This window comes from Narcine bancroftii, chromosome 14 (assembly GCF_036971445.1).
Source record: "Narcine bancroftii isolate sNarBan1 chromosome 14, sNarBan1.hap1, whole genome shotgun sequence".
NCBI classification, from domain to species: Eukaryota; Metazoa; Chordata; class Chondrichthyes; order Torpediniformes; family Narcinidae; genus Narcine; species Narcine bancroftii.
Window position 1 is genome coordinate 62,823,334 of NC_091482.1, and position 23,603 is coordinate 62,846,936.

General features: G+C 45.6%; 2 protein-coding genes and 1 non-coding gene across 8 annotated transcripts in view; 2 read left to right on the forward strand and 1 right to left on the reverse strand.

Moving 5' to 3' along the window:
* The window catches only part of LOC138749165 (A disintegrin and metalloproteinase with thrombospondin motifs 7-like), a 146,798-nt gene extending 123,307 nt beyond the window's left edge, over nucleotides 1–23,491 (reverse strand). The window contains exons 1-3 of one of the 6 annotated variants that reach the window (XM_069910169.1): nucleotides 23,390–23,491; nucleotides 21,146–21,239; nucleotides 20,859–21,053 (exon numbers count right to left, since the gene is read on the reverse strand). The gene's annotated coding sequence lies outside the window, so the exon portion shown is untranslated. The other 5 variants (XM_069910170.1, XM_069910166.1, XM_069910164.1 and 2 more) reach the window with 5 other exon arrangements.
* Nucleotides 16,897–18,030, forward strand: rxfp3.3a3 (relaxin family peptide receptor 3.3a3). Its single transcript, XM_069910561.1, is given in 3 exon segments — nucleotides 16,897–17,074; nucleotides 17,077–17,547; nucleotides 17,550–18,030. Coding segments are annotated over 3 exon segments (981 nt in total). The 3' UTR covers nucleotides 17,882–18,030.
* Nucleotides 23,492–23,530: 39 nt separating the features above from the next.
* On the forward strand, nucleotides 23,531–23,603 carry trnak-cuu (transfer RNA lysine (anticodon CUU)). Its single transcript has one exon. It is a non-coding gene; the product is annotated as a tRNA-Lys (tRNA).

The following is a 23,603-nucleotide window of genomic DNA, read 5'->3' on the forward strand; positions in this document are numbered from 1 at the left end:
CTAGCAGAGTGAGTAGAATCTTAAACAGGGTCATTTGAGCATGGAATCAGGTCAGGTGTATTAATGGATGTGGCATTGGGTATCTTTCTATCGATGTGCTCAGTTACCCATATCAGTCTAATGGCAAGCAGTCTACATATGTGTGTACATGCATGCACACATCTGTAAAGATTGCCCCTTTAGATGCAGGAGGAATTAATAACAGGAGGGAAGAAATTGCACACAAAGCTGTCAGGTGGTCTCACTGATGATCAGCTTCTGTAGCTGTGCGAGGTATGAGGAAATGCTTCAGTGTGATTTGCACTGTTTGAGGGTGGTCAGATATGCAGCAGACACTGTGGACCAGATAGGAAGGAAAGCAGATGAGAATAATGATAGACTGAGACAGTGAAACGAGATCTGGATGCCTTTGTACACCAGTCAACGAGATGCAGCAGTTGGTAAAGAGGTGTGTTGGCCATCAGTTGAGTACAGGAGAAGGTTGTTTATTCAAAATATCCAGGGCCTCGGTGAAACCAAACCTTGATCTCCTTATCTGAGGAACAAAGTTCCATTGGAAAAGTGAATCCAGCAAAGGTTCATCTGGGATGGCAGGACCAGCTTATAAAGGGAGGTTGGGTTATCATTTAAATGTGTGAGAGAGGACCTCATTGAAACTCACAAGCTCCTCACTGAACTGGCCGAAGGGGAAGACCAGCATCATGGGTCTGGGGGAACTGTTTAGGAGTGAGATGGGGAGAAGTTTCTTCACTCAAATAGTGGAGAACCTTTGGAATATTCCACCACAAAAGACAGGTGAGGCCAAACGATTAAATATAATCAAACAGTAGTTATTTAAATTTCAGATTTTTTTTGTCAGAGTACATACGTACATCACATACAACCCTGAGATTCTTACTGTGGGCGAGGCAGAATTACCACTTATTGGTAGTGCAAATAAAACTCAATATATTCATGTAAACAAATATAAACAAACTGACTGTGCAATATAGAGAGAAAAACAATGAAGTGCAAAAGTCAGACTCCTTCAATGAGTCCCTGCTTGAGTTTGTTGTTGAGGAGTCTGATGGTGGAGGGGGAGCAGCTGTTCCTGAACCTGGTGGATGTGAGTCTTGTGGCACCGAGACCTAATTGATTGAGCTAAAGAATATGGGAGAAGGGGGGACAGGGCACTGATCAGGTGGAGCAAGCAAAAGAATTGAATGCGCTTGTCCTGTCCTTATTGATCTCTACCTGCATGGATAGAACGACTCAGAGCATAGAGCACAGAACCAATTCGTTTCGTCCTCATCAGAGTTTCTGATCCATGTGAACCTTCTCACCTCATCCTACACCCTTCATAGTTTTATTAACCTGTCCGGCCAGTGATGCGTTTTAAGGTGGGTGAACCCATGGGGTGGGGGGGGCGGGTCGGTGCCCAAGGTGGTAGCTCCCATGCTTGGCAGCCCAGACCTCTGGGGAGAACGGACTGTTGCAGGGCACTGGAGAGGAAGACCCCCAACCCCCATGCCAGCCGAGAGGGAGAGGGACCTCGGGTGCTGTGTGGCTGCAGAGGTTGTGGGCATGAGCTGGATCCTCCCAAACTTGGTGTCTCTTGGGGGGGAGGGGTGGATTCTCTTTATTGGTAGGGTCACTCTTTGTGTGTCTTTCTGGCAGAGAAACTTTGATGAATTTTGCATATTATGTACTTGACAATAAAGGAATTGTGGATCTTGACCCAGAAATGTTGCGGTAATTACAAAACAGAATTCCCCTGGCTGCTTTCATTGTGGTAGGAATGATCTACTACATGGGGTGCTCCCTTAGTGGCCTTCTCTACACCGGAGAGACTGGGCACAGACTGGGAGATCACTTTGCTGAGCTCCTTTGCTCTGTCCTCATCAGTGACAGGAACTCCCAGTGGCCAACCAGTTCAATTCTGCACCCCACTCCAATGCTCACACCTCTGTCTGTGGCCTCATTCACTATTCCACCAAGGCCACCTGCAAATTGGAGGAACGAGACGATTTCCCCGTGGGCATTCTCCAACCAGATGGCATTTACCTTGATATCTCCGGCTTCTTCTTGCCTACTCCGCTCTCTGTCCCATCTCTTTCCAATGTCTTCTTTCCTCCAGCTCTCCACCCTCTTCCCTCTCCATTCAGAGCAATCCCTCCTCCCCCTGTTTGCTAGTGTTCCCTCTCTCCCTTATCCATCTATTACCGCCCCTCCACTCCACCATTTCGATCGGGCACCTGCCTACATTTTGCTCACACCCTGATAAAAGACTCAAGCCTGAAACGATGGTTATGTATCTTTATCTTTGCTATATAAAGTACACTGTTTGGCCTGCTGAGTTTCTCCAGCTTGTGTTTTTACTCAACCACGGTGTCTGCAGACTTTCATGTTTTACTGCTTTCATTGTGGACAGGTGAAAGGAATTCCCTTGACAAGGTGAAGAAGTGATGAAGCCAGATTAATGTCGCTCCAAGCCATTTTCTATAACATCTGCTTTATTTTCTGAGCAGGCATTTGTTGAGTGGGAACTGCCAAAAAGATAATTATTCTCTTCTGTTAAGTTCACCTGATTGCAGTTAAATATGCAAGCACATTAAGGTAACACACCGATGCATTTCAACACAAGCTTGTTATCCAACTGTTATCAGTGGGAATGAAACCTCAAATCCTTTCAATCTGATCCTTCAGGTCAGTGCAGACTCTCCCACGACTACAATCCTTGTTACTTCAGATGTCTGCTCTTTCAGAAAACGTGGATCAAGCAGCATAAATGAGACATTCATTCGATTCATTTCATGTGCTCTGAGTGCCTGACTGTTGGCTGCAAACTCATGCATCTGTAGATAAAAGACAGAAAGAGCCCTTCCTCCCACGCCACAGGCTGGGATGATTGTTCCGTGTTTAAAATGTTCCAATGTTTTAAATTAACTCCTTCATCAGAAAATCTGAACCTGATTAAATTCAAACTATTTATAATGTTCAGAACTGAGCATCATGTTATGAACATTAGGAATGGTAGGTACAACACTATTTCAGCGCCAGTGACTCGGGTTCAGATCCTGCGCGGTCTGTCAGGAGTTTCCCCGTGTCTGCATGAGTTTTCCCTGGGGGTTCCGGTTTCCCCCCACTCTTCAAAACGTTAATTTGGGTGTAATTGGGTGGCATGGGTTTAAATCGCTGGAACCAGCTTCTACCATGCTGTAAATAAATACATTTTTAAAAATTTAAAACAGAACTATGAAGGCCCACGACACACATTGCTCTGTGCTTCTGCCAGCTCCTTCTTGATAGATCTTCAATCAGTTCTATTGTCCTGTAATTTTCTGCCCATCAGGTATTTGTCTAGGGGTATTCTCCACTCACTTTTTGTTTCATGTTAGCCACATGAGCAGCACAGGAAACCAGCCTCAAAATTCAGGGGGGAGTAGATTTTGGACGGAGATGGGAAGGAATTGCTTCTCCCAGAGAGGAGTGAATCTGTGAAATTCTCTGCCCAAGGAAGCAGTTGATGTTGCCCCATTAAGGGCGGAACGGTTAGCGTGACGCTATTACCGCGCCAGCAACCCGGATTCAAATCCAGCGCTGCCTGCAAGGAGTTTGTACTTTCTTCCAGTGTCTGTGTGGATTTCCTCCCGTGCTCCAAAAAATTAGAGGGTTAATAGGGTAATGGATGTATTTGGGTGGCGTGGGCTCGGGGACCTGTTACAATGCTGTACTTCTAAATTTCAAGATAAAATAAATTAAATATGGAGTTGGCTAACGGACAATGGGTCAGTTCAGCATCTCTGCTCTAGTACATTGGCTTATGAGGTCTCATTGTGTCAGGGTTCAATGAGTGGGATGTTAAGAGTCATGCGGAAGGTGACTTTGATGAAGTGCCAAATGTTTTTAGCACATTATAGACTGGGCTGCTGGAAGCTGTCTACTGATGGATCTATAATCTGCAGATCAGTGGCAAATCTAATCCATCTGGAGGAGTACCAGCCCATGGAACATCACACTTTATCTCACCATTAATTTGGAGAATCATACTGGGCCCTTGGATTCTGCAGTAAGTGCATAAGCGATATCTCTTATAACCAAGCATTCTACTTAGGACATGAGAGTCAAGTGAATACTTCGGAAACTTGTCATAAATTTTTGAAACTTTTTCTTATTTTCTTTCAATTATTCTTTTGTTTATTTTATTCATAACTAGCCTGACCATTTACCACAAAGGAAGGATTTGAGATTCCATTCCAATTTTACATTGGTGGAGGTTATTATAACATGTGCTTCCATTTAGCCCTTGAACACGGTAAAGGTAATTGTGAAAGGAAAAGCCCTCTGGTTCACATGTTCTTCTGGGAAGAAAGTTTACCATTCTTCTCAGTAACTTGGTAAGGGGCGGCACGGTTATTGTAGCAGTTGCACAACGCTATTACAGCACCAGCGACCAGGGTTCAATTCCGGCGCTGTCTGTAAAGATTTTGTCCGTTCTCTCCGTGTCCACGTGGGTTTCCCCCAGGTGCTCCACTTTCCTCCCACCGTTCAAATCGTACTGGGGTTGTAGGTCAATTGGGTGTAATTGGGCGGCACTGGCTCATGGGCTGAAAGGGCCTGTTACCGTGCTGTATGTCTAAACTAAACCATTCCCACACCCATCCATTTGGCCTCATGAGGCACATTCTCAAAAACATCTGAGGGGCAGTCAATAAACATCAGTCACACCCACAATTCTGAATCAGAATTTATCGGCATGAACATGTGTCATGAAATTTGTTGTTTTATGACAGTATCTTTGTGCGTTACATGTGAAAAAAATTGCAATGGAATTTTTAAATACACAATTTTAACTCATGGTGTCACCCTCTCCCCCCTCCCTGGACCTCGTCCCGTACCAGACCATGCAAAATCCTTAGTAACGTTATTGTACTAATGTTATTCATAAATCGTAATTTCCATATATCACTGAATGTAACAGCAATAGTAGTGAGATAAACAACCAGCAAAATTATAATTATGCCTTTAAATTACAATATCATACTACTTCATTCTCAAAAAGTTATTGATCTTGGTTCACAAATACTAATGACCACGCTATTGTTGCTAAAACACCAGAAAATTTGACAAAAGCAGCAACTATAAAAGTACCAGCAGTAACAAAAACAACAGCGCTTGCTGGTGGCGCGTGCAGACACGTGATTCAAAATGTCATTGGGTAATAAATGACAGCTCTGACCGGAGCACATTAGAAGGTTCAAAAAGTAAATTAGCAGAGAGTTTTAACCTTGTAGGTATATTGATACAAGGCTGGGCTTACGAAAAATGTTTTTGTGGTTATAACTAACTACAGGGATATTTTTATAAAAAAATAATACATTTTTGCAACACAAAAAATGTATAGATGGTTATTTTGGTGTCACCCCCCACCCCCGATGGTGTCCCCCACTGTGGATTGCAGCCCTTGTGACGCCAGTGGAGGGGAGGAAGCTGTTTTTTGTATCATTGGGTGTTTGTCCTCTGGCTCCTGCACCTCCTTTCTGATGGTAACAGTGAGAAAAAGGCATGGCCTGGGTGATGAGGGTCCTTCAGGATAGATGCTTTCTTGAGACCCCACCTCTTGCAGATGTCGTCGATGGAGTGAAGACTGATGCCCATGGAGGCGCTAGCTGAGTTAACAACCCTCTGTAGCCTTTTCCTGTCCTGTGCATTGGCACCTCCAGTGATGCAACCTGTTAGGATATTCTCCACAGTACTTCCATAGAAATTTGCAAGAGTCTTTGGTGACATACCAAATCTCATCAAACTCCTCACAAAGTATAAACACTGGCGAGCCCTTCTTCACCCTCTCTACTGCTCACCCTGCAACGAGGACTGATTTGTGTTCTGACTTCTCCCTCCTGAAGTCCTCAATCAGTTCCTTTGGTTCATCTTCTGAATCTCATCACACACTATGCGACTGAGTCAATGCTTTCTAAACAATTCCAAATCTACAGCAGTCCTTCCCTCAGCTTCCTTTCCATTTCTTCCTTTCAACTTTCCTCCCTCTTTTGTAACTGGGCGCCCAGATGAACGTGTGAAGAGCTCAAATGACTGTCACTGCAGGAATTGAAGCCCAACAAGGATTCAGTGTTACGTGAAGGGGAAGCGATCAGTTTGATGTTATTGAAAATAAAAGATGTCTCACAGCAATTATTATATTTCTGCAGTCTCATGTATTTTGCAAAAAATAGAAACCATTGCCATAGATAATGTTGTTACTGGTTACACGACCCAATTTTCCTTCCATATATAAAATACCCAACAATTATCAGCGGGGATCTGGAATCATATCATGTCATTTCTCAATTCTCAAAGGAAAAAAAAACTTTTATATTTGCATCTAAACCAGTGGTTCTCAACCATTTACTTTCCACTCACATTCCACTCTAAGTAACCCCTATGCCATCAGTGCTCTGTGACTAATAAGGGATTGCTTAAGGTGGGGTGTGGGTGGGAAGGGAAGGTTGAGAATCACTGCTCTAGACCCAATTGTTACTGAAATATTTTGCTTGAGAAAAATTGTCAATGGCCCATTTCCTTTGGAGTTCTGAAACAGTGCACATAACAAGCCAATTAGGTGCAGTGTCTAGAACCAGGGGTTGTCGTGTCATAATGAAGGACCAGCCAATCAGCATGGATAATAAGAACTTTCTTCTCCCAGTGGATAGTGAACCTCGAACTCTGCACCAAAGAGGATTGTGGATGTACAGTCAATGAACAGTTTAAAGACAGAAATCAATAAACATTTAGATATTAAGGGAATCAAGGAATTTGGGAATGTAGAGGGAAAGCAGTGCTTTGGTCTCAGGCTCAAGGGGGGGGGGGTCGAATGCTGCCTCTATTTAGTGTGTACTCTCTGGGATTGGCATAGTATTAAATAGGAATGGTGTTCCATTGGAGGGCACTGGTGTGATACTAAATAGGATCAGAATGGTATTAGAAGGGATTAGTGCGATTAATGAATCCTAAATGGTCCGAGAGATTCATCATTATATGTAAACCATCTGAACCTCTCGCACAATTACGGTGTGGAATCAGTCCTGGGTTTTTATTCCAAACCTTGAAAGAGCAGGTCTGTGTTGTATGGAATTAGGTAAGGATCCAAAAGTGTGGAAACAGTGTGCCATAAATATCTTACTTTACAGGCTTCTCAGATTTAACAGCTGCTGTTAAGACTCCTGTAAAATATTGGTATTGAGGGAGGGGAAATGAGAGGAGAGAGGCAGTGGAGACAGAGCAGGAGGGTTACACAAACCCACCTTCTGGATGCTCTTAAACACAATGTCATGAACATCATTTTTTCTAATTTAAGTAACCATCTTGATCTGGTTTCATCATTTCTACTTCTTTCCCGATTCTCAATCTTAACTTTCTTTCTAATCTTCCTCCCTTCCAGCGGTCTTTCCCTCTACTTCCACCTCTCGCCCTCTGTCCAATACTGGACACTTCTAAGCCTTTCCCCCTTCCTTTCCACGTTTTTTATCCTTCCCTCAATACACCCCCTTCTTCCTTTAGTCTCGATGAAGCATCCTGATCCAAAACAGCGACTGACCATTTCTACCCCTGGACGCTGTCTGACCCACTGAGTCTCTTCATTTTTCTCATTGCTGAAGATTCCAGGGTATGGAGTGTTTGTTTCTTTCTAAACATAGATCTACCTCTGGACTAGCCCAGAGGACTCTGGTCACTTCGACCTTTCCCAGAGCAGTCTTCAAACTTTTCACCCTTTAACCCAGAGGCCAGATGGCTCCACTAACCTAGAGCCTATAATTTGTGTGGCAAAATATACTGTTTCCTCACTGCTGCTATATTTAATGGAAGGTCATACACTGACAGACTCGCAATTATTTAAAACGATTTATTTGTTATATTACTCTGGCAGCAGCTAACATTCGTGATTTTCCTTCAAATTTTATCTGCTATTTATCATTCTGAATATGATCCATTACATGCACTTAATTACTCTATTGTGGTAATGCTGTAGGAACACACGATTTATGAAAATAATTAAACCAATATGGTGATATTCTAATAGTTTCAATAACAGGACTTAAAGGAATTCCCATAAATCTGAATGTTCCACTCAGCAGCCATGAACATCCTGTGGAAGATGAATGCAAGGCACCAGCTGGTCCACAGAGGTCCAACATTATGGGGACTATGCACTGTGGAGTGGAGGCTTAAGATTGGAAATTATTCAGTAATGGAGGATGTTCAAGTGGCTGTATGACGAACTCCAGCTCCATGTGCTTCCATCAAAATCTCTTCCTATAGAAATAAAATTTGGTGCTTATACGTGAAAGGTTAATGAGGGAGATTAGCCAGCCGTCTTGAAGTTGCTGAAATTGGTACCGTAAAACATTTGGAGAAATGTTAGCCCTTCTCATTTTGTTACAATTGGCATAAGACCAAAAGAGCAAAGACCAACAGCTGAAATTCTGGTAGGCTTTCACCTCCTCAACCATCTCACCTATTAAACAGGACTCACACGGCAAGGTCTCAATAGTGGGGAAAATGGCCCCAGGCCTGTTGACCAGTGGTCTACCACCACTGACCAATTTCCTCCCCAATGGTTCAGGTGGAAAAAAACTGAAGAGAAGAGTGAAACCCAATGAGCCAGTGGATCGAGCTGAAGGGCAGCTAACATCGAACAAAGGCAGGGTGGGTGAAAAATCCAGTTATACCAAGAGATCATTCACACCAGCTCTGAGAAAGGATACCCAATGAGCCAGTGGATCGAGCTGAAGGGCAGCTAACATCAAACAAAGGCAGGGTGGGTGAAAAATCCAGTTATACCAAGAGATCATTCACACCAGCTCTGAGAAAGGATAAGGAGCCATGGAAGAGATGGCCAATCACTGATGAGAGAATGACTCACGTGGCCAAACATCAGCTGATACATTCTAAATCCCAAAGAAAAACCAGGAGACTGCAGATGCCAGAATCTGGAGCAAAATAACAGTCTAATGGAGGAACTTAGCAGGTCGAGCAGCATCTATGGGAGAGAAAAAAAAAAATCGACGTTTTGGGTTGGAGCTCTTTATTCAGTCTTGATGAAGGGTTCTGATCCAGAATGTCAACCATTGTTTTTCTCCCTCTGATGCCATGCGACTCACTGAGTTTCTCCAGGAGAGTACTCCAAAAAATCTGCAGATGTTGACATTTTGAAATAAAACAGAAAATATTGGAAATACAAAACAGGTCAGGCAACATCTGGGGAGAGAGAAACAGAGTTCATATTTCACGCCTGAGAGCTACATCTAAGCTGCTATTAGTTGAATTGAAGAAGAGCCTCTGACACTAGACAACAATTCTTTTTTGTAAGTTTTGCTTCCTGAAAAAAAATTGGGGATTGTGATAGACAACTACAAGCTGTACACAGAGATAATTTCAGATTTGCTGTATCACATAGGAAGTCAGAGAAACATTAATTTTTATTGACATTAACATGTTTAATAGTGCTAACAGATTGCTCTCAGATTGAGTGCACATGTTGCACAACAAATGTGAGGAGTCCAGGATTTGTCTTGGTCACCAATTTTACAACTGAAGTAGAGTTCATAGGCTTTCTTAATAAGTATTGTCATGCTGTGTCTTTGAGCCTTAAGTGTATACTCACCACAAATGTTAACAGAATGGATCCCAGCTGTTGCAACATTTGCAAGACATTACTGCTATAGTGAATCTTCCTGAAGGCAATAAATGCTCTTGTTAAGTCCCCTCACTGTGCTATTGCCTGAAGAACATGTGCATCAACTTGCATTCAATCTATATCAATGTAATGCACAGCATCTGTAGATGTGAGCTGCTTTTATAATCTGTCTGCCTCTATCCTGTCGAAGCATGCCCAAGCCTAAGACAATATTTGCATAGCACCTGTCCTGAGAGCATGCTTGGACTGACCAAAACAGCTTGCTAAATGGGCAATGTTCTAGTCGACTTTAAAAAATAGGTTATAAGATTAAAAAAATGGAAACTTGAAAGGAAAATTTTAAGATAACTTTCAGCAGTCCAAAATCCATAAAATACCTGTAGACCCAAAAGTGTTAAGGAAGCAAAATCTTTGCTGACCAGTGTTATCAGAGAGACTGTTATTCTCCACAACTATCTGCTATGCTGGGGGTCTGCAAATTCTTCACAATTTGAAAAGTAAACTAGTTTAGAAGATCTGTAAATAAAAATGCAGCTGCTGGAAATCTGAAATTAATACCTGCTGAGCGCCTCCAGCCTTTTCTGTTTATATTGTAGCCAATTTGTTATATCAATGATATTTGTAGAAACCTGAAATAAAATTGTTTAGAGGCTCCTCGTTGTCTGTCTTTTTTGTAAATGGCAAAGGGACAGGAGGGTTGGAAGACTCTGAAGCTCCCAGGAAAAGCCATCAATCTCTTTGACAGTCTGACTGGTGTTTCTCTTCAAACATTTGTTTTAAGTAGCGACATTCTGAAGTCATCATGTTTTCTTTGCCTTTCCTGTCAGCCAAAGTGAAAAATCAATTCCTGGAACCAGTTATTTTAAAACAACATTTTGCTATCAGATTTTATTGGAAGGGACTCAGGTGAACAATCTGTGTTATTTATGTTACCGCTCAGGTTTATATGATTTTGGAAACAGTAAGTCCCACGTCCTGTAACATGTGATAACAATTCTAATGTAACTTCAAAACCAAGGAGATGCTAAAAACCAGCTGAGGGGAGGGAGAGAGAGAGAGAACACAGAATGTAGGTTTTCACTAATGCATCAGATTGGTCTAAACTAAAAGGCATTGTCTTATTCAATTTTGTTCTTTTTAAAATTAATTTAAACATTGCAGCATGTCATTTATGGATATCTCTGCAGCTGTTCCAAGGTTCGTGGATTCTGAGGGTGTACAATAGGCATTGCATTAAAAACCTTCCAATTTCAAAGATGCCTGTGCGGTTGCAATTAAATTTCTTTTTCTCCATTTTTTTATGCTTTCCTTCATTCTCTCCACCATTCTCCCCTGATTTTTTTTTTATTGTCACCATCCAGAACATTTTAGGTTCAGATGTGCCTTACTCTTGTCTCTTGAGTCCAGGAGTTGTGAGCTCATTGCCCCCACCTCAGTAGCTTGGTAACTCCAATATATTTTCCACCTTTACTTATTTTTCCGTTTTCTTTCCAGTCTCTCATGCAAAGGAAAGGAAAACAAAATAATTCCTGCAGTGCTATTCAGGAACACACGATGAACTGAAGCATTTTACAGTCAATGATGCATTCTTAGATTCTTTCAGATTTACATACCTGACATCATGTACAACCCTGAAATTTTTTTTACTGCAGGGAAGGCAGAATTACCACTTATTGGCAGTTCATAACATATACATGTAACAAATAAAGAATTGTAAACAGATAATGAATGTACACAAACTGTGCAATACAGAGATAATTTTTTAAAAAATCAATAAAGTGCAAAAGTGAAAGTCCTTAAATGAGTCCGTGATTGAGTTCGTTGTTGAGGAGTCTGATGGTGGAGGGGTAGCAGCTGTTCCTGAACCTGGTGGCTCCTATATCTCTTTCTTGATGGCAGCAGCGCATGCTGGGTGGTGTGGATCCTTGATGATTGCTGCTGCTCTCTATATTTTCAATAGTGGGGAGGGTTTTGCCTGTGATGCCCTGGGCTGTGTCCACTACCTTTTGGAGGGCTTTATAGTTAGGGGTATTGGTGTCCCTATACCATTCCATAGATTCTGATGAATCTATGTTACCGCTCAGCACATGGAATGCGTGCCCACTGAAGATGTGGAGGCTACCTCAGTAAATATATTTAACACAAGGTTAGGTAGATTTTTACAGAGTAGGGTCATTGAAAGATTATGGGGAAAAGGCAGGTAGGTGAAGATGAGGCTGTCAGGCATGATCTCATTGAATGGCAGTACAGGCTTGATGGGCTGGATGGCCTACCCCACTTCTATTTCTTATGTTCTTATGCTACTGTTGGACAAAATGATTTTCATGTTGCAAGCACCCAAGATCCAAGTCATTTGACAATAATGTTCTCAGTGGTTGAGGAATCAGGCCGTGGGTGACCTGCGGTCAGAGGACCTGCATGGGCTGCAAGAGACTGGTTCAGGGGGACCAGGTAATGGAGCCAGGATTTGAGAGGGAGCTGAGGGCTCCTGAAGGTTTCAGGGCCTGAAGGCTTCCTGATCGTGTCAGAAGTTTGGATCTGCAGTTTGAGTTGCCGATGATTCGAACAGGATTCTTGTGCCAGCTGCAAAGGATGCAGGAGTGTGGACCTGAATCCACGGGCGTTCAGTGACTCTGAAGGGCCTCTCTTTTGCTTCTCTCTCTCTTGTATTAAGGAATGGCGGACAACATTAATGACAATGGCAAGGAAAAGCCAATTTTGTGTAATATTACGTTCTGTCCTATTAATATGACAATATAGGAATCTTGAAATGTTGGTTAGGGTAATGAAGGGAATGGCTTGTTCTTCGGGATAGCCCAGAGCACAGACGAGGCCTTTACCCAACAGGATAGATTGGCTCATGGTTTAAATAGACATATAGCACCCTATTTCCATTGGTATGCTGATGTACTGGAGTCTCTGCTTTAACCTTGTGCTCATCCTGCCGAGGTGGGAACGGAATCAACAACCCTTTAACTTAGAGAAAAAAATGACAATGCGGCGGTACGCCATTAGGCAGGCGAACCAGCCCCGCTTGTCACGCACGCGGCGGGGCAGCTGGCCAAAATGGCGCCGTCAGGGGTTTCCTCCCAACCTCAGCACCGGGCTCAGAAGCCCGTGCTTGGGGACCCAAGTGATGCCCCGGTGACGTTGGGGCCCCCCCAGCGCAGTTCTCAGCCAGGTCTGGGCTTTGGGTATAAGACCAGCCAGGCAGCCTGCAATAAATCAGTTTTTGCTCACTGAACTCAACCTGTCTGGTTGTGCGATCCTTCAGTTAGCAGTGAAGCTGCCGCTACAATGACATTTCATTCAATGCAAAAGTTACAAATTGAAAAGTCAGGCAGTCCATTTGCCAATGCGAAATTATAGGTTGTCCTCTTGTACCGTTACAGAGTGGTGAACAAATAATTGTCAAGCTTTGTGGGGAATGGAGGTGGGAGAAGATTGAAAGAAATATCTGTTCATAAAATGTGCCTATTAAATTTGTATTTATGTTACATATATTTGTCTGAATGTACAATTATTTGATTAATTGAATGTGGATGTCTCCAGACATCATCTTCAATCAAAGAGTGGGGTCAGAATCAGAATTTATTGTCTTAATCCATCTGTCACAAAATTCATTGCTTGCAGTAGCACGACAGGAGCAAAAATTCCGATAAATTACACTTTAAAAAATACCCAGTACATTACTGCAAAAAGAAGAAAAAAAAAGGTGAGGGATTATCGGAAAAAAAATAGGAAACAGTGGCTGAGACAAATATTTTCACATCATGAACCAATTTAATAAGGTGAGTTAGAGAAGTAAAAGAATAATCTCAGGATTGGAAAGCTTTACACTGGAATTGAAAACTGAAGATGCTGAAAACAAGGTCAGATATGATGATGTGTTGGTGGCGGGGGGGGGGGGGGGTGTGGGGGGCGGGGAGAAGAGAGAGAGAGAGAGAATGTTTCGGGCCTGACACCCCTGTCAGAACAGATAGGCTAGCTTGTTTCCGGCAGCAGGGAGAATATGTAGGAGGTATCTGTTCTTTCGCTGAGAGATTGAAAACCCAGTGGCAGATTTAAAGTAATTGGCATAAGGATTATATGGGTGGGAGGTAGGGGTAGAAATTTTCCCCAGTAGGTGAGTCAGAACACCATTGCCTAAAATGTTGATAGTGGCAGAAATCTCATCACTTTCAATGTGGCTGGATATGTATTTGAAGAACTTTTGGAAGGGATGTTCAACTGAAACTTTTTTTTTGAAAACAGCTGTTTTTCAAAAGAAAAGCAGGGAAGATATTCTGGTCAATATTTGGCTCAGGGCCCAACTCCAATCCCACTCTCCCACATTCCCTGGAAGAGATCGCCGCTGCCTACGGAAGCTTGCTGCGCACACATCAGGTGACTGGGCCTCTAAGTGGTGAAAGTGACCATACTTCAGAAGTAGTGTGCAAGTTGTGAAGTGTTCTGCGTTGACCTGAGTTCAGGGGAAGATGCAATAGAATTGTCAGTCTTTTTTTTATATAAACGTTTCCCTCATGTGTTCCAAGGCAGAAAAAAAACATGATACTGTAATGGTTGGAATTCAAAAGGCACAGACCTCTCCAGTTCACATCCAGACCTGGCTGTGACAAGATGCAATGATGTGGGAGTTGTTGAATAATTACATCAATGAAAATAACCATGTCATTTAGTCAATGAACAAGGAAGGCTGAAAAAAAACTCAGTGGATCTGGCAGCATCCATGGAGAGAGGAGGTTACTCAATGTTTCAAGTCAGGGTCCCAAACCCCTTCAGTGAACAACCTCGGAACAACTAGCTAGGCCCTCATCAGGTGCTGGATTTGTGATTCAATCCATAGATAATTCCAGAATTTTACCCGATGCTGGGCTTTAGTCAGAAGAACAAGATCTTGGCTTCAGAGATTAAGGGAGGCGATGCTGGCAAATTACACTGGTCAATGAAGATTTTGCTTCCTTGACATTTATGGGTATATTTTATGGATTTTGGACTGCTGATCACAAAAATCACATTGATTTTTTTCCTTTTTTTTTGTAAATAACCTATTTTTGTTATTTCCTGCCATATTTTAAGTCAACTTCAAGCTTATAAAACTATGAAATACAACAGGTCATTGAAAATTCATTTTCTGCATTCGCACTTGGACTTTTTCCCTGCTGATCTTAGTGACGAACGTGGTGAAAGGTTTCACCATGATATTGTGACTGTGGAAAAGTGGTATCAGGGCGACTGGAATCTCTCAATGGTGGCCAACTATTGTTGGACACTGACACAAGAGGCATCAGATGCTGAGTACAAACAAAAATCAGCGGCAAAACATTTTTAGGTCCGTTCAACCAGTGCAGTGTCTAAACACCTTTTATTTCCACATGCAGTCATATCATGTGAGCATCCAAACAAAATACATAGATCTGTTACGTGCATCAATCTATCTTATTTGAATTCTGTTCATGAAGCATCATAGATTTAGGCACCCAATTAACCTCATTCTAACCAATATGCAGTCACCTATACTTCTTGATATGCCCATTGTGACACTTACAAGCTTAAAGAGGAGAGGATCAGAGTAAATCTTATAGAATTTACCATTGTGTCATGACTATAGAAGCACTTATATACAATAACAATCTCATTTGTCTACATGACTCCCATTACAGGTAGAGTGCACCTGTCGAACTCCTCCCCCCCACTGAGATTACCAGAGGTTAAATCCTTAATCATTCGGTAACCAATTGATGTTGAAAACATCAGTCCTTAGATGGAGTTTAGCTGTTATGCTTTCCATCAAATATACACTTTCTTTCCATTGTTGGACAGTTGGTGGTTTTACATTTCTCCATAATGAAACAAGCTGAATTCAATAAATGTTAATTTACTGTTTCTCCACCTTCCTCCGTGATACAGCAAATCTGAAATTATCTTTATGCTCATCTTGAAGTTGTCTATCATAATCCCCCATATTTTTCTGGAAGCAAACTTTAAAAAACAATATTGGTCAGTATTATTGGACATTGGAGACACACAAAATTGCAGATGCTCGAATGCTGAGAAGCTGGAGCGACTCAGCGGGCTGGGCGGCATCTGTGGGTCAGTGGATGATTCGGTTCGCGACCCTTCATCAAGATAAATAATTTGACACACCGTTACGGGACCACGCGGGCACAAAACACACGCATCAATGAGAAAATTTGAACTGAGGCGTTGATTGGTACCTAACATGAAGTTAATAGAAATCCTCAAAATAGTTTTATTGGACTATTATGGAACAATGTGCTCAGGTCCAAAAATGAAAGCTTTTTTCCCGTGGAAGATGAGCACTCGGCGAGGAGCTCTGAATGGTCAGCACGACCAAGGTGTCTCTTGGCAGTGCGGCCGGTTCCTGTTTAATCTCCAGCCGTGGATTGTGGCTCGATACGCCGAAGCACTGCACCGAGAGACCTGGTCCCGGTTTTACCGCAGAGCACACAAAAAACGAAAGTTCTCGCCAGTGAGTTACGAACAATGACCCTCGGCCACAGGCGACACCACAGATTGGAATGGCCATTTCCCAGAGTGATGGACAAAATTAATTTCTCGCCTTCGGGGTGGGGGTGGCGGGGGGCGAGGAAATGCCTATGGGTACCCCGGGTGACTGCCCTCTTTGAGAAGCTGCCCCATCTCCTCTGGGTGATGGAACGGGTTAGAATCCCAGAACCTTTCTTCATTAACTGATACCCATTGATCGTCCAGCTCCTCGTTGCTCCAACTCGGAAACTCTAACGTTTATTACATCGCCAAACCAAACAAATGCAAATAAAGGTCCAGAGCTTTATTCTGATCTTGCTCGGACAACCACCTCCACCCCCCGAAACCTTCAGTTTCAGCACCCCGGACAGTGGCAGGGCGCACGCCCGAGTGACGCGTCCTTGGACCCGTGGCCGTGCAGAATCCTCCAAGGCACAGCCAATGGGAGCGCGGGATGGGCGGACAGTCCAGGTTGACTTGATTCAAACCGGAGATCCGCCTTGACTCCTAAAGACCAGAGAAGCAACCGAGGTCCCCGAGTTTCCGCGAGTCTGTGGCCAAATTTGGCCCTCAGCCGCACACCGGACCAGCAGCTGCTATCGTTAAAAAAAAAGCACGTTTGTTTGATGTCTCTTGCTTTGGTGCTGAGGCTGGGATGTGAATTGGTCTCATTAGTAAGTCAAGAGCCACTCGAATGCAGCAGGCTGGAAACCATGGATCATTTGATGTTGACCGTGTGGGTGCACAACTTCTCCTCGAGGTCGACAGAGCAGAACTGCAGCCTGGATAAGATGGAGCTGCAGGGAGACGGCTCCCCCGCTCTGAGGATCAGCATCTCCATGACCTCATCCATGGTGTGCGCCGTCGGTGTGGTGGAAAACCTCCTGGTCTTCTGATGAAGGCGAAGCCAGGGCGCAACAAATCCTCCACCATCGATGTCTTTATTCTCAATCTGGCGGCGACCGACTTCCAGTTCTTCATGACCCTGCCGTTTTTGGCGGTGGACACAGCTCTGGACTTCAGCTGGCCTTGTGCAAGATCAGTCATGAAGATGTACGCCGGCGTTTTCTTCCTGACGGCTATGGGCATTGTCCGGTACTGGTCGGTGGCGTCAGCCCAAAAGACCAGGAGTCGCCGGTGGTCCTGCTCGGGGAAATGGATCAGTATCCTTCTCTGGGCGGTCGCTGGTCTGGCCACGTTGTCCACCGCTGTCTTCTCCGCCGCCGGCGAACACCTCTGACTGCTGGATTTCCCGTACTGGCTGGCACTCTACCACATGCAGAAGATTGTGCTCGCCTTTGTTCTGCCCATGGTCACGCTGACGGTCTGTTACCTGTTCCCCCTCAGATTTTTGAGGCAGCAAACACCCCCAGGAGAAAGTCCCGAGCGACCAGGTCCATCATTATCATCGCTTTCTTCTTCTGCTGGTTACCCAACCACCTGATTACATTCTGGGGCGTCTTGGTCAAACTCAACGTCATTCCTTGGGACAGGGCGTACTACTCCATGCAGACCTATGCGTTCCCAATCACCGTGGGCTTGGCGCACACAAACAGCTGCCGGAACCCGGGACTCGACTGCTTCACGAGGCCCGAGTTCAGGAAATCCGTAAAAGAGTCTTCTGGAAGATCTCCAATCCGGCTTGGGCCAGCCCCGTCAACCGGGAGCCCCTACACCTCCAAATCGGGATCTCTCTGAACGTTGTGGAGAGCGCGAATGACAGCCGGGACTCGGATTCCAACAGAAAGTGCTCCCTGCAACTGCACCACACAACCCAATCCCAATGAACCTCGGTTTGAGCCTTTATTACAATAACCGGGCAACCCTCATGCAGAAAGGGGATCGCTGCTGGGAATGCCTTCTTCATCAACATTGGAGATTATGGGCAAAGCCGCGGCTGCTTTGGCCAATTCTCCCTTCCTTTGGCTTTAGAGACGACAAACTCGACGCTCAATCGCATTCAGTTTCCTTACAATTTTTTAGAAGTTGTGGTTTAGTTTCTGAAATGTATTGGGGGGGGGGGGGGGGAAATGAACGTGATCATCCAACCTGTCCGTCTCAGGGCTCGAGAGAAGCAGCCTCATCTGCGTGGACTCGGGGTGGGAGGGAGATCAGATCACGACTCGGGCAGCCGTGGGTCAGATGTTTCTTTGCCCGTGCAGTTCGTAGTAAGTGACCTTACGGAGGGGGCTTTGCCTTCGGGCGCTACGTGCAAGACGAATCCCCCCCCCCCACCTTGAGAACCCGCACTAGAAAAAAAAGACTAAGGTCCTCTTGATTTGTTAATTAAAAAAGTTATTCAGTTATGTGGTGGCATATTTATTTAAAGTTTTGAAGTGTTACCATTATCCGTTTCCTGAAATTTCATTCAATAATTGTTTTCAATGGGACCGCACCTATTTAACGTGGTTAACTTTTGTTTTTTTAATAATCATATGTCAAAGGATTGATAGATGACCTGTCATAAATCCGCCAAAATCTATAAATATCGAGCGAACACTTTTGACCATGTTATTAACCTTTAAAAGGATGAAGTGGAACGAAGACTTTCTTCTTAGTATGATGGACTTTTCCAGCATTTCATGAAATGATTTTTTTTTGGACGGGGGAAGGGGGATGAACGAGCAAGTGTCAGGACTTGCACAGTTTTGTCCATGGTGTGAATGCTAGATTGTTCAACTTCTATAATTGAATATTTAAAGCTTGGAGCGACGGTTATTTAATCCAATCTATCATATAAACACGTTAAAGAGGGAAGTCTGCAGACGCCGTGGCTGAAGTGATCACGTTCATTTTCGCCACCCCCCCCCAAAATACATTTCTGAAACTAATCCACAACTTCCAAAACATTGTAAGGAAACTGAACGCGATTGAGCTTCGAGTTTGTCGTCTCTGAAGCCAAAGGAAGGGAGAATTGGCCAAAGCAGCCGCGGCTTTGCGCATAATCTCCAATGTTGAAGTGCTGGGGAAACTCAGCAGATCACGCAGCATCGAAACGATTTGGGCCTGAGACCCTTCGTCTGGCCTGAATAAAAAGGGGACGGAGGAGAACCGGTGGCCTCCTCGACATCGGAGACACTTGGTATAGACCGGGAGACCGTTTCGCTCCGTTGGCTGCAATAACGGGGACCTCCCAGTGGCAACTCATTTCAATTCCACACCCCATCTCTTCTCTCCAACCCCCCACCCCCCCGCATGTCTGCCCCTGTCCTCGTACACTGCCAAACGGAGACCACCCGCAAATTGGAGGAACACCTAATATTCTCTTCAACCAGACCCCTCCAGTTTTCTCTTTCCCCCGCCCTCTGCCTCCATTCCCCCAGCTCCTCATCTCTTCTCTCTTCTCCATGCAGAGAGCTCTTCTCTTCCTCGATCACCAGCTTTCCCCCCCCCTCTAACCCTCCCACCTCTTCCACTCACATACCACCTTAAGTAATCGCTTACTAACCACACAGCACCTATGGAGTAGGATGCTGTAGGTTAGGGGAGGCCAAACCGTAGCTTGCGAGCCACAGGTAGCACTTCAACATATGAATGTGCGGCTCACGGAAATATGTTGGGTGAGACAGGAATCGTCGTGCTCACAGTGATAGTTTCATTGGGTGCAGCTCCAGTTGCGGGAAGTAAAATTAGCCAAGTCTAAGTGTGATCCAGGCCGTCCGCCCTCACACTATGAAGTTTGGTAGTCAAGCATCACACAATCCTTACAAACCAACACTTGACAGAGATAATTCTAGAGCCTTAACACACATCAGCTGGATTTTCAATTGCTCATAGCCAAGATGGAGATTCACAATCATCAGTCAGGATTTAGAAAATATTTGCTAAGTTTATGTGTACTTTTAGATTATTGAAATGAATACAAATTAGCTGGTTAAAAACTGAATATATGAATAAATATTACATGCATATATTTCTTAATATTTATATAAAATATTTGTGACAAAATAGGATGCAAGAGTAAAAATATGTTTGTAATATTTTTTCATGTCTTGCGGTTCTCAAACATCAATATCACAATATTGTCACATAATACATTTAGAATGTAACATACATGTGGCGCTTACTTTTAGCAAATTTGGTCACCCTGCTTCTAGGTGCTCAGTGAGGGGTTGCTTAAGGTGGTGTGCGAGTGGAAAGGGAAGGATGAGAAACACTGTTCTAGACCCAATTGTTACTGAAATATTTTGCTTGAGAAAAATTGTCATTGGCACATTTCCTTTGGAGTTATGAAACCGTGCACATAACGAGTCAATTAGGTACAATTAAAACAGTGGTTTCAAACTTTTTTTTCCACCCACATCCCACCTTAAGCAATCCCTTATTAATCACAGAGCACCTATGGCATAGGGAATACTTGAAGTAGTATGTGAGTGGAAAGAAAAATTTTGAGAACCACTGCTCCAACACATTTGTGTACACACTGTACACAAGTTAATACATGGCAAGTTAATACTTTTTTTTCCAATGAAGCTTGGCAAAACATTCAACTAAACCCCAGCCCAGATATGTAAAGAGATACTTGATGACTTATATGGGTAGAATGGACCATTTATTCTAAATATACTTTAGGGCTTCAGGACTTTAGATGCCTGACAGCCCTCTGGTGGGAACAGATCGAACAACACAGATGTAAAACAGGAAAATCTGCAGATGCTGGGGAGTAAAAACTCACAGTAAATGGAGGAACTCAGCCAGTCTCACAGCTTCCATCGGAGGTAAATATGTATTACGACTTTTTGGACCTCCGCCATTTTTCAAGTGAAACACAGAAACCAGGTGGTGGAAACTTGAGCGAGTACAGAGAAACTGGAGGGACTCAGTGGGTCAGGTGGCATCCAGAAATGGTCAGGCATTTAAGACCAGGACCCTTTAAGAATAAAGTGGGAAGAGATGTGATATAAGGGAATTGAGTGTAAAGGTTCTAATATTGTCACATAATACATTTAGAATGTAACATACATGAAATTCTTCAACTTTTGTCTACCGTAGTCATCACTTTGTCCCATGCCCCTCACAGAAACCTCAGGAAGGAGGAAATCGGTCTTTCTTGTCACTATAATAAAGAATATTGTAGAATTAAAAAAATTGCTCATTAGTAAAATTAAAGTAGGTTGAAAATTTTCCATGTAGATGATACCTCTCACATCTTGTCAAAGGTGCAACTATATATTGGTGAAACAGTCAAATGACAGGAATTTGTGGTCAGATCTTACCTTGGTTGTACTTGCCAAGTTATCATGAAATGTAGTGCAGAAGTTAAATTAATAAAGAGTATTATAAAATCATGAGGGGTCATGGATAAAGTGACTGTTTACAGTCTCTGTTCCAGAATAGCTGCTTCTAGGACTCGAGAGCAGAGGTTTAAGGGGTGAGATTTAAAAGGGACCTGAGGGATACCATTTTCCCTCCCCCTCTCCTTCCCCCACCCCCTCTCCTTCCCCCACCCCCTCTCCTTCCCCCACCCCCTCTCCTTCCCCCACCCCCTCTCCTTCCCCCACCCCCTCTCCTTCCCCCACCCCCTCTCCTTCCCCCACCCCCTCTCCTTCCCCCACCCCCTCTCCTTCCCCCACCCCCTCTCCTTCCCCCACCCCCTCTCCTTCCCCCACCCCCTCTCCTTCCCCCACCCCCTCTCCTTCCCCCACCCCCTCTCCTTCCCCCACCCCCTCTCCTTCCCCCACCCCCTCTCCTTCCCCCACCCCCTCTCCTTCCCCCACCCCCTCTCCTTCCCCCACCCCCTCTCCTTCCCCCACCCCCTCTCCTTCCCCCACCCCCTCTCCTTCCCCCACCCCCTCTCCTTCCCCCACCCCCTCTCCTTCCCCCACCCCCTCTCCTTCCCCCACCCCCTCTCCTTCCCCCACCCCCTCTCCTTCCCCCACCCCCTCTCCTTCCCCCACCCCCTCTCCTTCCCCCACCCCCTCTCCTTCCCCCACCCCCTCTCCTTCCCCCACCCCCTCTCCTTCCCCCACCCCCTCTCCTTCCCCCACCCCCTCTCCTTCCCCCACCCCCTCTCCTTCCCCCACCCCCTCTCCTTCCCCCACCCCCTCTCCTTCCCCCACCCCCTCTCCTTCCCCCACCCCCTCTCCTTCCCCCACCCCCTCTCCTTCCCCCACCCCCTCTCCTTCCCCCACCCCCTCTCCTTCCCCCACCCCCTCTCCTTCCCCCACCCCCTCTCCTTCCCCCACCCCCTCTCCTTCCCCCACCCCCTCTCCTTCCCCCACCCCCTCTCCTTCCCCCACCCCCTCTCCTTCCCCCACCCCCTCTCCTTCCCCCACCCCCTCTCCTTCCCCCACCCCCTCTCCTTCCCCCACCCCCTCTCCTTCCCCCACCCCCTCTCCTTCCCCCACCCCCTCTCCTTCCCCCACCCCCTCTCCTTCCCCCACCCCCTCTCCTTCCCCCACCCCCTCTCCTTCCCCCACCCCCTCTCCTTCCCCCACCCCCCTCTCCTTCCCCCACCCCCTCTCCTTCCCCCACCCCCTCTCCTTCCCCCACCCCCTCTCCTTCCCCCACCCCCTCTCCTTCCCCCACCCCCTCTCCTTCCCCCACCCCCTCTCCTTCCCCCACCCCCTCTCCTTCCCCCACCCCCTCTCCTTCCCCCACCCCCTCTCCTTCCCCCACCCCCTCTCCTTCCCCCACCCCCTCTCCTTCCCCCACCCCCTCTCCTTCCCCCACCCCCTCTCCTTCCCCCACCCCCTCTCCTTCCCCCACCCCCTCTCCTTCCCCCACCCCCTCTCCTTCCCCCACCCCCTCTCCTTCCCCCACCCCCTCTCCTTCCCCACCTTCTCCCTACCCCTTCTCCCCCTCTCTCCCCTCTCTCCCCTCCCCTCCTTCTCCCTACCCCTTCTCCCCCTCTCTCTCCCCTCCCCTCCGCCCTTCCTCCCACTTCTCTCCCCTCTTTCCTTCCCCCTTCTTTCCTACCCCTCCCCCTTTTTATTCAGGCGCGCCTGCCTGTTTTAGCTTCCACCTGACAAAGGGCCCAGACCCGCTGAGTTTCTCCCACAAGTTTGGGGTTTGCACTCGACCGCAGCATCTGTATCCATTCTACTTCCGTCCCACTATCGCGGCGACGGGCGTATTATCTGGGAACTCCCGCCACCAGCGGTATCTCCCCCACTTTGTGACAACCACCTTGTTTCATTTCGTGTCACGTGAGAGGCCCGCCAGAAAGCGGACGTGGGAGGGAAGAAGTCTCCATTCAGGCTTCACCTGCAATCGACGATGGCTGTTCATCCCGGAGTAAAAGAATGATAAAGGACTCGGGTCAAACCAAAATAAAAAATAAATCTGTCCCAACTCACATAGAAAGACCAACCACAGAGATTGAGTGGGCAAGAGCGGGCAGGAACCGCCCGGCTAGCTCAGTCGGTAGAGCATGGGACTCTTAATCCCAGGGTCGTGGGTTCGAGCCCCACGTTGGGCG